At 43.9% G+C, this 15,653-nt stretch overlaps 1 protein-coding gene across 1 annotated transcript; it reads right to left on the bottom strand.

The window, feature by feature from the left end:
- Positions 1–6,417: 6,417 nt before the first annotated feature.
- On the bottom strand, positions 6,418–14,517 carry C15H15orf40 (chromosome 15 C15orf40 homolog). Its single transcript, XM_090029465.1, has 3 exons — positions 14,210–14,517; positions 12,631–12,758; positions 6,418–7,589 (listed from the first exon to the last, which is right to left on the bottom strand). Exons 1-3 carry the CDS (start codon positions 14,451–14,453, stop codon positions 7,497–7,499), a joined length of 465 nt encoding a protein of 154 aa, XP_089885591.1. The 5' UTR covers positions 14,454–14,517; the 3' UTR covers positions 6,418–7,496.
- Positions 14,518–15,653: the final 1,136 nt, after the last annotated feature.

The raw sequence follows: 15,653 nt of genomic DNA, 5'->3' as shown, positions 1-15,653 counted from the left end.
ATGGTCTAATTATTGGAGGGTTGTCTTACATTCAGGGTCATCTTTGATTTGGTTAAATATGGTAGTTTCATAAGTTTCCTCCCTTTATTCTACCTGCCTTAAAAAGGCCACTGTAGTTATAACAGTAAATCTCCCAGCTAAACAGAATGCTACTGTCTGATGATCCTTCAGCATGGGGTCAAGCTAGTAGTTAACTGCTTGCTCTCCCTCCCAAAAAGCTCACTCTAAAAAACACTAATTTCCTATGAAAAGTTGTTTCAGTAGAAACTTTTCCAGCAGCTCTGGTACACAGCCAGTGAGGTAGGCTGTTTTCACTGCTCTTTGTGTGGATTTACTTGACAGCACAGGGGGGAAAAAAGAGCTCATTCCTAAATATTCGAAAATGTGCCTTTTGAACCCAGTAACACTTCCGTGTTTATTATTACGCATGAATATATTTGGCATCAGAATGACTGTACTTACTAAACTTACAAATTATGGTCAAATTAGTGTTCTGAAATCCTTGCCTTCCACATCTATCGTGGGTTGTCAGTAATGTTGCATAGCATCACCCTGGACAGGAAAGTGACTCTGACGTGAACCAATTCAGAGAAGTAATCACATGAGCCAAGAGAAATCAGGCAGTCTTAGAACATCATTATAGTCCGCTAATTATCTTTTTAAAGGTTTCACACAAAACTCTTGGGTCTGCTACTGCAGCTGAATCTGAACTTAGTGATAAGGTGACTGAGCAGAATAAGTCATCCTTATTAAGGAGCAATTAGCTGAGTAAAATTCTCCTGGCTAGTCTGTGAATATTACCGCTCATGTTTTTTCAGCCAATGATAGGCTCAATAATAGTGTTGAAGAGAAAAATGAAAATCCATCACACTTATTAAGAGATGACTTGCACTTTCACTGTAATATGGCTGCTGAGAATCTACTAAAATAATGCAGAAAATTCTCTGCTGAGAAGTAAGTGCATTATAGTAGCTAATAGCAGTTTTTCTTATAGCAGGAATCTGACCTCACATGTGCTGCTCAGGATTATTGCTGTCAGAATGACTAAAGGCATAGGAGGCATTTTATTAAAGAGCAAGTGCCAAGGGGCTGCAAAGCCTCTATAAGACCCTTCCAAAAGGGATGGAGCTGCCCTCTGTTTGCAACCATCACCAGTACGTAGCATGAAGACTACTTTTCTCTACAGAAAGCCTTGCAAAGCCTAGGAACTAAACAGGGAAATATAGAACCATTTAGGAGAATGAGTGTCACCAAGAATGCAGAAAAAAAAGCATAGGATGGAAAGAGCTACAGTGTCTTAGAAGATGATAGAGAGCCAGGCCCTGTAACAGCAGCAGCAAGGCTGGAAGTGGAGAGAGCAGGCAGGCACGTGTGCAGAGGAAGGTAAAGATCAGCATGTATGGTGGTATAGCTATCAAGCTTGCCCAAGAACCCTTCCCAACCCTAGCAGGGGAGCAGATGACCTTACAAGTTTCAGGATATGCCCAAGGGGCCCAGTAAAAAAATTGAGCTTTTTCGAATTAATTTTAAAATATTCAGGCTGATAGTGGCCCTTAAAGGAAGGACACATTTGATGCCTAATCAACTTGCATTATTTTTTTTTTCTAGAAAGGCTGGCTTGCAATTGTTGCTCAGACTTCATTACACCAGTAGGGGGAGAGAACAGTATGCTTTGGTCCCTCACATACATGTTCCCCCACTGCTAGATAATGAGAAATGAGCAACACAGAGACAATTATATCAGATTTACACCTTTCAGACCCTCAGTCACTCCATCAGAGCAACTTTCTAAGTGCCTTACTTGAGTATCACAAAACACTGCTCTGGCCCTTTTAAATTCTTTCATCTTACAAATCTTTGCCAATTGTCTTACTGAACATCTTTGCTTTAAAAGCATGTTTTTGTAGTGACTGGCTGCTATGAGAAAAGGTAATGTAGCAGCCTGTCTGCCTACCTGATTTGGGACAACAATAGTAGTGCAAAAAACAGCCTTAAACTGCAGTAGTCTGATATCTTGCTCCACAGTAGGTTACTTTAACATTCCCCATAGACAACTATTAGCTCAAGGTCTCAATTCTTGTATAGATATAAATCCAGACAAAGTAACACTGACTTAAGTACGGTATTGATCATATAAGGGGAAGTTTCTCCATGGCCTTTTAAGAGTCCCTGAACAACTAAATACCAAAGAGCTAAGGAAACCAATTCATAGAAGTCTCACAGCAGAGCCAAACTCCCAGGTACAGCAAGTGTTTAATTTCTTAAGTGGTCCTGTTATTGCTCAGTGAAGGGGATTGATATTAGCAGCGCTTCCTGAAAGGTGACTGCATTTGGTAGCAGAGTAAGCAGCACATGCTTCACACACCCAGAGAGAAAGAGAGTAGCACATTTTTACACGGGCTAATATGGCAGTGAATCATCCCACTGAGATAAAGGTTAAAAATATTAAGAGAGGAATGCAATAGGCTGGAATAAAAAAATGGGTCTCAGCTGGTTCAGATTGTACATATGCATATAAACAGTATGAGAGAGGAAATAATGAGGGTGAGGAGTGCAAAGTAATGAGGAAAAAGATCAGGTGCATCTATCTTCCTGGAGGCAGAAGGAAGATATTAAACCACTCTTTCTGGTAAATTGTCACTGCCAGTTATTGACAAAGCTGTCAATTATACAGCATCATTTAGAATGATGAAGTGGAGGGAACAGGGATCTAGAGACACACAGGACTGTAGGAGGGTAGAGATGTATTATAAATGATAAATGGATGGGATTTAAAAGGAAAAAAAACAAAGAGACCAGATACCATACATGTAATTAAATATCCTTAATCAGCATGTTCACGCAGTTTAGAAATTGCCCCTTCTCCCTTTAGCGACCGATTCTGGAGAGCAAACAGACTAGAAGACAGAGCACTAGGAAAGGGAAAGCAGGTCTGTGTCATGATGCTGCTAGCATAGTACTTCAGTGAATTCCTATTCACTAGCATGTAAACACAACTCTGCAGTGGTTGGCCAGCCTTTAGATGAGGATGTTGTTAGAAAGACATATATCTAAAGCAATATCAGAAAGTTGCCAAACAACAAATTATGTGTCATTTGACTCCTTCCTTAAGCACATGCCTTACTTAAGTACATGAGTAGTCCCCCTACTTAAAATGAGAGAGATTTGAACATCTGACTGCATGTTTGATATGAGCAAGGGCAAGCTAGCAGCTGGCATCACAAGTATTTAAAAAAAATGGGTTGTTCAAAAAAGAAAAGTATGATTTCTATACCTCTGCTAAGACTGCTAGCTCAGGGACCATTAGTCATGTTTTTGTAACACCCTGACTGACTGCTTGCAGGACTGAAATCCTCTTCACACAAACACAAAGACAAGCTAATTTGTTATTCACTTGTAGGAAAAGTCTCATGCAATAGTCTAGCTGAATTAACACATGGATTCTCAAGTGCTGCACAACACACACTGGAAAAGCTTCTTAAAAAAAGAATATAGCTTTGCAAAGTGCACAGCATGCAAAAATGCAGTATGCAGAGGAGAATCAATATTATGTAATTCAGTGCAATAACTTTTGTATACAAAGGGGGAAAATGAGACAGCAAGGAGGGAAGCATCATGTTTGTCCCAGAAAATCTTCCTCGCTGATGTTAGTGATCTACATGACAGCAAGTCAGACCCATCCTGGATACACTGAATAGCATAGGACCTAATGCACCCTCACGGTGTAAGTCAGAGCCAGACTGACCAGAAAGAAGTGATCTAGATAAGATTACCAGCTTGAATAACTCTGGAAAAATTGAAGCAGAAGCCAGAGAAGATCTTGTGGCTGAATATCACTCTCAGAGGGAGATGTATGTTTGCCAAAGACATAAATGGAGAGTTTTCAAAAGGCAATTTCATCACAGGGCATACACCCTTTTGGTCTCCTTCTAAGACTGATCAGTTTTTAGAGTGTAATATGGTAGAAAAGCATAATGTGTTAGAGTGAAGCTCAACATAATGGTGGATTTTACTTGCCTAAGAATCTTCCATTAATCTTTGTAATTACACAGCCACTTTGGAGATCCTCTCACAGAAATGCATACATCCAAAAAATAACTAAATAATGTAGGGCCCTCATGCTTTGGGCAAGTGTTGCCCCTTCCATACCTGGTACTTGGGTACTTGCCTCTAAAGTATTTGGGGGTAAAAATTCCCATTAAGTTCTTTCTCTTCCTATTTACCAGTCAGCAGATGTTGACATGCCCAATGAATACTCCAAATGGAACAAAGGAGTATGGCTTCTTTGCTAGTCTTAGGCAATGTCAAAAAATATACCCAGTTTTTACTTTCCTCTTTTTATCTGTCTCAGCATCCTTTGCAAGACACAGTATCCCTCTGCTGGACAAAAAAATGGGAACAGTGAGAAACAGTACAAAGCTGAGAATGAGGGTGATACTGTGCTTAGGAGAGAGTACTCTCAATCAAAATGAGTATTTTTTTTAAGACTGGAATTCATAACTGGAAGTAAGGAGATGCATGTTGTGAGGCAGTGTGCAGCCTAAGAACCTAAAGAAAAATTTACTATATTAATCAGTACATACAATGTACAGGCCCTATTACCAGGCAGAAGTAAAGAGCAAAGATTATAACGTACAAAAACATGGGCGACTGATGCCTGCAATTCTGGGGGGATACCAGTGGCTGATCGACACCGGGGGGGGAGGGGTGTTCCCTAGCAGCCAGTTGTAGCACTGGCAGCAAAACCGGAAGTGCTGCCAGTGCTTCTCAGTACCAGCTGGTGCCAGTCTCAGTGGGGGGCACCGGCCAGCACTTGACTTAGAGCCTCCACTCCCTGGCTAGCGAGGGCTAATCTTGGGGGGAGGGGGGGCATGTGCCCCCTCTATGCATCACCTATGAAGATCAGAAAGATCACCTTGAAGGGTTTGTCTTCCTGATAAGAGCCACTGATAACCAGGGATCCATGTTTTCTGTATGCCATGGGAAAACATGGTAAAACACAGATCTTCTCATTTTAAGAAAAACAGGAAATGGTGAGCCAGCCTGCAAGGGGCTGGGGGCAGTGGGAGGAGGGTGCCCAAGCAGGGGTGCTATGTGTATGTACACATGCACATAGCCAACAGGCAGCCTGGAGAGCAGCCCCTGCAGGTAAGTCTGATGGCACAGGGGGTGAGAACATGGAATTGATGCCCCCATAATAAGGGAGGGAGGGAGTTGGGTAAGGTTGGGGCTGGGGCTGGTGCCCAGCCTGGGCAGTGCATGGGGCCTGGGGTAATGTGCAACCTAGAGCCTAGCTGGGACATGGGATGGGGCTGCAGGCAGCTCATCTAGAAGGGCAGAGGTGGGGGTCTGGCTCCCCTCCACTGTGCACACGCCTGGGAGGGAGGCAGGGGCATATGCCCCCCCAGATTTGTGGGCAGGGCGGGGCAGGGCAGGGGTGGGCTGCAGGCTCCCTGCCCTAGTGCCCTTTCCCCAGGGCCTATGCAGGGCAGAGTGGAGGGCAGTGGCTCATTGCTGCTGCTGGGAGCTCTATACTGCCATGGCAAGGTATCCCCTGCCCACCCAGCAGCAGTAGGGCTGGCGGCGCAGAGTTGTACCCCTTTCTGCTGCTGGGCAGGTAGGGGGCACCTTACAGTGGTAGCACAGAGCTCCCAGCAGCTACAGTGAGCTTCCAAGCCTGGCCCTGCTCCACCAGGTCCCGCTTGCTGGATCATGGAGGACCTAGGGGGAGGGTAGCAAGGCAGGGAGCCCAAGTCTGTAATGGACAGCTCGCAAATGCCCCCCCTGCAGACAGGCTCTGCTCCATCTGTGCCCTGTGTGGGGGAGGAGGTGCTGGGCTCTGTGCTCTGTTCCTCCACAGCAGCTGTTGCCTCCTGTGGGTAGTAACCAGGGCTCAGGCACTGCTGCGGGAGGCAGGGGGCCGTGGACCCCGAGCGGAGAGTGAGGGGCATCAACAGGGTCCAGGGGCTGTGGGTGGGAAGTGAGGAGCATCAGCAGGGCTGGGGGGGCTGTGACTTATGAGGAGGGCCTGGACCTGCATCCTGGTGAGCTAAAGGGGAAGGGGGAGCTCTGATTTTCCATGATAAAAAACCCAAACTCAATGCCAAAATGTATAGGTACTTAGAATTTATTTTATTATAGTGATTGAGGCACTGGTAGGCTGCCAAATTGTTTAAAAATTGTAAATATATCAATAAAACCTTGTGTTCAACTGATACATATACACATAGTGGTGTTTCATTTTAATTGCAGATTTTGGGGTTTTAAATCAGAGAATTTGCGTTTTTAAACAAAGAAAACCAGGGTCCCTACTGACAACATAAGTCACAAATTGTTTTTACACTCCTGAAAATAGAAGGGAACAGGGACTCCTAAGGACAATTTTGGACCATGGAAACAGAAGTACAAGAGAAGCAGTTGTATTACATGCAGCTAAAGTCATTTTAATTCTGCTTTTGTATTTGAAATAAAAGTTTTTGTTCCAGTAGGAGATACGGAGCCTCAATGGACTTTTCATACCAGTTCATTTTATTTTAGACATTACAATTATAAAACCAGTTTATTTTACATTACAGTAACAGGAAACTGCAGAGACCAAGTTAACTGACAAAAATCTAAGCAATGACAACCACAAGGCAAAAACATAGCTGGTGCCACTACTTATGGTAATGCCACTTATGTTATACCAGGTCAAATTCTTGTTGCAGGACTTCTTGATTTTTGTGTTAGTTATTTGAGAGAAAATTCCGTGTTCAGCTAACCAGCATCAGTCCTCTGCAAAGTTATTATTTTGGATTTGCAGAGGTGCAGTAAGGGTACAATGGACCCTAAGCATTCTTTGACACTTAGATTCTTCCCTGACATTTCTCTTGACATTATTCCAAGGCCTGTCACTTTAGCCTTCTATGTTTTTAAACAAATAATTACACCTGCATTCAAAATCAAAACTTAACTGTTTAGGGATGAGGAAAAGTGGGCAAGACTCAGTGAAGGAGTATTTCCAAGGAGGTAAAAATACCCAGGTGACATGAGCAGATATGGTGCCTCAATACCAGAAACACACCACTAATTTCAGGAGAGTCCCAAAGGCGAACTGTGGCTTCTGGAGAACAAAGATCTTCTCAGTCATTGCTCAAATCCTCAACAAGACTAGATGGACATCCAGGTCACTATTATGAAACTAACTAAAAAAGTAAGCCTCAAAAAGAGCCAGGCTACACTGTGTCAGCCAAGAATGGGTCTTGCTGTAAATGAGTACAAGCTTCAGGTCTTTTGTAGGATTATTTCAAAGAAAGCTTTCAGTACAGAATAGCATGGCAAAAACTGGTTTAATATGCATCACCAGGAGAGTCTGTGTATTGTAGATACTGGAGTTTGTTTGTCCCGTTACCCACAGCCTGTTTCTGCATGATCTCTTATTTAAAGGTATCCCCGCTTTTTCTAGTAAAAAAGTGGTTTACCAAAACACAAAGTTCCATTTCCTGATTTTGTTTAGGTCAGCTGGAAGCTTCTTTTTTCAGTTTCTCTAAAACCTCATCTGGTGTCATTGATACCAAGATCTTCACCACTTTTTCACGTGATTTAGCACCCTGTTTCAAACACAAAAATAGATCATTCAGAGAATCATTTCTTACTTCAAAAATACACATTTTTAAAACTCTTTGTATCCCCAATATTGGCATTATTTCAGTGGTACTATATATAGTAACTAGAACTAACAGTAGCGAAACAAAGCTGTTCATCAGTTAACCCTAGCATGTTGTCTGCACAGAGTAACAGTTTTGTAGCACACAAATTGCCACTACAGTTCCTGGAACTTAAGGGAAAAAAGCAACTGCTGGGACTTTGACGGCACCCAACATTCTAAACAGCGGCTGGAGGGCCACAAATGTTTAGCAGTCACATTTCCCCAGAGTCATCTAGGCAAGATGGACTGATATCATAAATAAGGCATAAAGTTACTGATGAATAAATTTTCTTCATTGTAGCACCTGTTTATTCTGATTTCTAGGCTCCAAGCAAGCAGCATAACTCCCAAAGTAGCAGGCTGATGCATACAATTAAGAAAGGATTGCAGAAGTGCTCTTCCAAAGCGACTTAAGCCTAGATGATAAATTGAGAGAGTACTATTACGTGAACGTGTGAATTTAATTACAAGCTACAAATCCCAGTCCTGTCTTAGCATTTTCTACAGAGTTACAGGCAGGCCATAGTCTTAATAGGAGTCTTAAAAATCCACTTACCCACAGAAAATAGGTGTTATTTCTGGGTGAATGATTCTGAATAGGGCCAGTCAGCCACTATCATCATTAGCTTTTTTTTTTTTTGTCTTTTTAAAAAATTATTTATTTTTTTTAGGTGGGAGGGAGTGGTGTGTGAATTTGCTACATTTTTTTAAACATAGCACAGAAGCTGCAAATAAAGCATGCCTCAATAGGTTCCTTTCCAAGGACGGGAAAGGGAAATAAGAAAGAAGAAATTCCCGAAGTTCAGCAATACAAGTTTCCCTTGTCAACCACAGTTTTGCCAACCATAGTTTTGAGTATTCATGCTTAATGTTCTATATACCATTTTGGCTACCATGGTATACAGCTTTGAGTAACCACAGTTTTCTGTGGCTGCGCATCAGTTCGCCACCTGCCATTTTTCCCATAAGCCTTTTGTCTTGCCGACCACAGTTTTGCCAACCACGGGAACTTTCAGGAACCTAACCCCAGAGGTTGGCAAAAGAAACTTGTGCATCTCTATAGAGGGCTCACACAGAGACCAGTTGAATTTATATTTTGGTAGTAAACATTATTTACTACCCAGTTGTCTTTCCTGTTTGGTGCAGGGGGCTGGGCCCAATGATATTCTGAGATCCCTTCCAGCATTACAATCTATGAATCTATACCTGACTGATATTTTTATCCTAAGGAGACAATGCATGCATATAATTTGTTATTTTTCAGCTGAGTTTTCTGGTTGATCAGCGTCAAAAACAGGGAAAAGGAACTACGTATTATAAAGTGGGGAAAATAAGCTGGATGTCTGTAGGCAACTGTCATGTGAAATTACGTCAATGAAATTTCAACCTTTATTAGCAAAACCACTATACATAAAGAAGCCAGGTTTCAGAGCAGCTGTGGCAAATACAGAATTCTTGTAAGATGGTACATCAAGTGACTGCTTTCTGTAAAACTAAAAAGCAATAACGTGAAACAAACACATTGCCAAGACAGTTTTAGTATGAAGATTCCTTCTAAATTTTTACACTGCTTATCCATTTGTGTTTGAGTTATACTGAAAACAAAAACAAATTTATTAAAGAATCTGGCCAAAGTGATTCTTCTTCTGCTATACTACAATATTCATATTTTTTGACTGGATCAACTACAACTGTGGGAGCCAACTTCTCTGGCAGGTGTGCCACCAATTGGTCTGCACCCTCCCCAAATGCCACTCTGATCCCATTTCTTTGTCTGATTTGCTGCTCTGCTGTCTGTTCCTTCCCCGATCTGTAGTTAGCCACATACAGATGCTGTCTATCCTACTTCTGGCACTCGTGCCACAGATTGGCCACCCCGAACTACAACTTGGAGCTTCATGTGAGAATTTATAACACAACAGGTGACAAGGAAGACAGAATTCTAAGCAGCAACAACCAAATAGTAACGGGTTCTGATATCCAGAGGGTATAGGTCTGGTTGGAGTCATAAGTTGAACAAAACTGCTCAGCAGTCAGGCACAATTCAGAACAATTGTCACCAGGATAAGATATCTGGGCCCCTAAATGTCAGATTTAGAGGTGCACTGATACATTGGTCCAGTATCAGATTGCCACAGACATAAAGAAAATTTACTGTATTGGAAATCAGCCCCATCAGGCTGATAATTTGGCCAATAAATGGCCTGTGCATGCATGCAGCCACAGTGCAGCACAGGCAGCAAGGAGAACAGCTCCGCAGCATGGAGAGCTGCCTCCAGCTGGTAAGTCTGGTGTGGTGGAAGGGGAGGGAAGGGGCTGGGGGAGGCAGATCAAGGACCCCATGGTGAGGAAGGGTGTGGGGCTGGGACAAGCACTGTCCAGCCAGGGCGGAGTGGACGCAGCAGAGAGCTGTGACTCATTTGGGGGTTGCAAGGGGAGGAGGGGCAGCTCCCGCCACTGCATGCCACTCATCTGAAAGCTGCTAGTCCAGTGCTTCATCCAGCACTTGCCCCCCCACATCCCCTTCCTGATGAGCCACAGCTCTGTGCTGTGCCCACCCCACCCCACCACCCTGGCTGGGCAGTGCTTGCTGCAGCCCCTGGCACAGCCCCACACCCTTCCTCACTGGAGGGGCCTTGATCTCCCTTCCCTCCCCTTCCACCACATCAGACTTACCAGCTGGAAGCAGCTCTCCATGCAGCTGGTCTGGGTATCAGAAATCAGATCAGTATCAGCCAATATGCTTCCTTAAAAACTGGCTATCGGTAATGGCTGCAAAAATCTCTGTCGGTGCACCCCTAGTCAGATTAGAATTAGCAGAAATGACTGGACAAGGGTGAACAATGCTGACCATTATACCTGACTCTATTAGCACTTATGCTAGGATAATCTAATTAAACCTAAGCATCCTTATGAAGTAGGTAATCAAGTATTATCCCCATTTTATAGATTGGATAAAAAGAGAGACATTAAGTGGCTTGTTCAACCAGCAGCAAAGCTAAAACAAATCTTAGATTTTCTGTTGGTCAATCTTTCACATTCAATGCACTGAGCATTTTACCTAATGGCAGGTGCTGTTGTCTTCTAAACTGGCATAAAATACATGATCAACATAGAAAAATAAGACATACATCCCCAAAATCTTGCTATTTTCATGAGCATCATAAACAAATGTGTTTAGTAAATGGATCCTACTTCACTCCACTTTTACATTTAACATAGGGACAAATATGTCACCATCAAACAAGATATAAACTGTTCTAGTCTCCAAAAATTTCCATTAACTGTTGCTGTCATCTTGTATAAAAGGGCAATTTTGGGGTAGTAGAACCATGACTTTCTAATATGACATGAAAGGAGTTATTTTTACTCTTGGGGCATCTACAAAGGAAAAAACACCTTCCATAATGCAATCTACTGGATAAAAAACATTAAGATTTAAGACTTATTTTAACAGGATAATTAACTTTAATCTTCATCCTCAAATTTATTTAAACAAGCAAGTCAAACTGTCAGTGTCCACATATAAGACCTGCAAGAAAACAGATGTATTGGAGAAGACTGACTTTAATCACAAGTTGCAATTAAATTTTTTTCCTAATGTTTAATTAGGCAATGTACAGTAAAATCTTTGTTATCTGGCATTTAAGTAACCAGAAATTTTATTAACTGGAATTTCTGGCTGGCCAGTTGGCCAGCTGGACACAAGGGGTAGAAAAGCTTGCACCCTGCACTGCCGCTGTTACCCCTCCCTTCCCCTATCCCTGCTCAGTGTGTGGCCTCCACGCCCTCCCCACTCCCATGTTATCCGAAAACCTTTGCAGGGTTTCATAGATTCATAGACTTTAAGGCTGGAAGGGACCTCAGAAGATCAATGGGTCCAGCCCCCTGCACCAAGCAGGAATGACAACTAGGGTCAAGTTACCCCAGCAAGGTGATCGTCCAGGCTTCTCGTGAAGATTTTCAGAGTAGGTGATGGTACCACATCTGAAGGAAGTTTATTCCACAGTCAGGACACCCTGATCATGAAGAAAGTTTTCCTAATGGTGAGTCTGAAACGGTCTGTGGCCATTACTCCTGGTTTTTCCCTTGGGTGCCCAGCTGTTCACCATGCACTTGATATGCTCCCCTAATGTAGCAGTAAACTGCTACAAGGTCCCCTGTCAGGCTTCTCTTTTTCAGGCTGAAGAGTCCCAGGTCCTTCAGCCTTTCCTTGTATGGCTGGCTTGCAGTTCAAGTCTCTGATCATATGGGTGGGCCCTTCTCTGGACTCTCTCAAGCTTATCCATGTCCTCATTAAAGAGCAGCGTCCAGAATAAAAGTGCGGATTATTTCAGATAACCGGAATTTTTATATAACTGGCAATCCCCTTACCCCAAGGATGCCAGATAACAAAGGTTTTACTGTAATAATAAATTCAGGTATTACTATTGTTTCCACAGAAACACGGATGCCAAACAGAACCCAATCTACTATATTCAATAATGTGACATGAATAACTGTGGTGGTGATCTATATCCAAATATGGAAATACCTTCTAAAATAAAAACAAAAATAGTACCAAAATAGGTCTGTTCAAAATGTTCCCATTTTCCAAGTTGGATCTAATATGAAAAGACATCTTTTAACGTCACAGAACACATGAAATACAAATTTAGAAAATATAGCAGCATTGGAAATAATCCCAATTTAGGTCACTGCAAGCAGCTATGGGTAATTCTGTACTATTTCTGCTGGAGCTGCTCTGAATTAGTATTTCAAAGACTTGCCATGGATTCTCTTTCCACAACTGATTTAAATGTTGTAAAAACTCCATACTGGTGAACTGAAGGCAAGAGACTTGTATGTAAACAGTGTTTTCTCCATTTAATATGAGTAAGTTTTAACATTCTGAAATCAAATTGTAGCGGAACAAAACTAAGAGGAAAAAATAAGGACTGTACCTTATCTAAAAGAACTTCACTCTTCTTCACCTCTAGAACCTTGGAGAGGTAACGACACAGCTCTGCATTTGCCTCCCCGTCTGATGGCGGTGCAGCAATAGCTACACTTACTGCCTCAGTTGTCACATCTATAATAAAAAATGTTAGCATTTTGTCAAGGTACTCAACAAGGTCTACTTTAAAAAGTACGGTTCCTATTTTTAGAATTTTTTTTTGTTTAGGACAAAATAAAAACCTCTCAATAGTGTATTAGCTAACAGATCACATAACATTTGACTGCGTCAAGACTATTCACTTCAGTTGTATTTTCCTATTTACCAGCAAGACTAGTTAGCTCCTCAAATGCATGTGCCTTCTGAGAAGAGTGGGCCCTTGACATCAGAACCCAACACTTCTTTCCCTTTCCATCTTTCCTCCTTATAAAAGTCAATCACTCCTATTCAGATTGTCTTCTCCAATTGTCAATGTGGTTGGTTTTTTTATACAGCTCATTCTGATGATCATAACCTGTACTGTGACAATATGCTAGTATCCGTTACCACTAGTTAAATCCACACTACACTATCAGACACCTGTTGGACCAGCATCTCAACCTGCGGTACGTGTAGCCCTGGGGGTACGCGAGACACAGGCAGGGGATACACGGGTATCCCAACACTCTCTCACCCTCTTTCTCTCTCTCACCCTCTTTTCCTCTCAGAACTATGGCAAAAAATTTGGTGCACCACACATTGCATAGCACTTCAATCTCCCCAGTAATCATTTGGCATGCTGTGCTTTGCACGGCACTGGGTTCAGCCCTCCTAGTTTTGGCCTACATCACCTCTAGCCCAGGTACATACTTGAGTTGTGCGCCCCTGGTGTAAAAGGTAGCAACCCTACCCACACCAGATCAGACATGTGTCATATCACAGCCTTACATACACAGCCTTTCTTTTAACATATAGCACACATTAGTCTGTAAATACAAAATCCCATGAAAAATTGAGCATTGGGATACTTGTTAAAATCTGCAGAAGTTAGGGGGTACTTGCTACTTAAAAAGTTGAGAAACACTGCTGTAAAGGACTTTTTGTACTTAAGCCTACAAGCAGGGCAGCCCTCGTAGGCAGGCTGCCCAAACCTGCACTCACTGCTTATCTCAGAGAACTGGAAGTGAATGGGCAGACTTTATTATGATTATTATGAATAATAATAATAATAATATACATACATACGTACATAGACATATATATAAATATGATAAATATTATTTATTGTAATATAATACTCTCGCATCATTTTAATCCCACTTCTCATCAAAGCCCAGCCCCGAGCCAACACAAGTCCAGCTGCGAGGGAAAAATGTGTTCAGCTGCTTTCAAAAGGAAGCGGTTGAGCCCCTGCCTACCCCGCACACCAGCTGACCTCACCCCCGGGAGCGCGGAGAAGGACACCAGCTGCCCGCCCTCTCGGGGACCCCCCCGGCTGCTTCCCCCTCAGCGAAGCCCTAAATCCCCGCGGGGGAGAGAAGCGGAAGGAAGGCGCCACATGCAGACAGGTGGCTTCCTGCCTCACGGTCAGACGGGGCCGGACCCACCTGTAACAACGCTGAGCCGGGCGCCGGGCTTGGCGTGGACGGCAATGGTGACGCTCCCATCTCTGCCCGCGCCCACTGGGCCGCTGCTCGTCCCTTTCCCCGACAAGACACGACCCGCCGAGGTCACCGGCGCCGTCCCCTCCCGGCCCGCGAGACCGACCTTCTTGGGCATGGCCCGGCCGCTGCTCCGCGCCCAACCCCGCAGCCCGGCGCAGCGCCGACGGAAGCTGGCTAGGGCCAGCATCACGCAGGGCCGCTCGCGGCCCGCACTTCCGGCAACAGCAGCAAGCTCCGCCCACCGCGGCTGCCGCGAGGGGGCGGGGTTTATAGACGGCCTGGTGCGGCTCTGGAAAGCAGCGGTATCAGCTTCAAGGCATAAAATCCAAGTGGGGGTTGGAAGGGACCTCAGGAGGTGTCTTGACCAACCCTGCTGGAAGCAGGACCAGCCCCAACTGCACGTCCCAGGCAAAGCTGTCTAGCCAGGTTGTAAAAACCCCCAAAGATGGAGCTTCCACCTCTCTACTAACCTGCTCCAGTACTTTGCTACCCTCCTGGTGAGAACAGCCTTCCTACTATCTAACCTGACTGCACCTTGCTGCAACTTGAGCAGTCTAGCTCCATCCTCTTTCGAGCCCTCCTTCAGGTAGTTGAAAGCTGCTATTAAATCCCCTCTCAGTCTTCTCTTCTCTAAACTAAATAAGCCCAGTTCTCCGTCTTTCCTCAGAAGTCATAGCCCTCAGCCGCCTAAACATTCATTGCTCTACACTGGACTCTCTCCAACTTCTCCACATCCATTCTGTAGCTGGGGGCCCAAAACTGAACACAGTACTCCAGATGTGGCCTCACCAGTGCTGAAAAGAGGGGAATAATCACTTCCCTTGATGTACTGGCAACACTCCTACCAAAGCAGCTGAGGATGCCTTCAGCATTCTTGGCAACAAGGGCATGTTGCAGGCCCATCTTCAGCTTATTATCCACCGTAACCCCCAGGTCCTTTTCTGCAGACAAAAAAGAAACTGACCACTTCAGCCTTTTCTGCATCCCGTCACAAGGTTTCCTCCCCAATTCAGTAAGGGACTCACTGCCACCAGTCCTCCTCTTGCTACCGCCCATGCTTGCAGAAACCCTTCTTGTTACCCTTTACATCTCTTGCTATGCACAACTCCAATTGCACTTGGGCCTCCCTGACTTCAGCCCTGCACGCCCAAGCAATGCTCTTATAATAGTTTTCCCTAGTTATTTCTTCAAGTTCCCACTTGTTATAAACTACCTTTTGTGGTTTAGTTTACTGAAGAGTTCCCTGCTAAGCCAAGCTGGTTTTCTGTCATGCTTGCTAGTTTTCCCACACATCAGGATGGTTTGTTCCTGCACTCTCAGTAAGGCTTCCTTAAAGTACAGCCAGCTCTCCGGGACTCCTCCCTCCCCTAGTCTGGCTTCCCAGGAG

Source organism: Crocodylus siamensis, chromosome 15 (assembly GCF_052110815.1).
Source record: "Crocodylus siamensis isolate JL-2025a chromosome 15, ASM5211081v1, whole genome shotgun sequence".
NCBI classification, from domain to species: domain Eukaryota; kingdom Metazoa; phylum Chordata; order Crocodylia; family Crocodylidae; genus Crocodylus; species Crocodylus siamensis.
Note: the sequence above shows the minus strand (reverse complement) of the source record. Positions and strands in the feature narration are given on the sequence as shown.

Excerpts from the sequence above, each read along its gene's own strand:
- C15H15orf40 (XM_090029465.1), bottom strand. The coding sequence starts at position 14,453 with ATGCTGGCCCTAGCCAGCTTCCGTCGGCGCTGCGCCGGGCTGCGGGGT. Across the intron at positions 12,759-14,209 it reads CCGGCTCAGCGTTGTTACAG|ATGTGACAACTGAGGCAGTA; the intron begins GTGGGTCCGGCC and ends TTTTTATTATAG. Across the intron at positions 7,590-12,630 it reads GTGAAGTTCTTTTAGATAAG|GGTGCTAAATCACGTGAAAA; the intron begins GTACAGTCCTTA and ends TGTTTGAAACAG.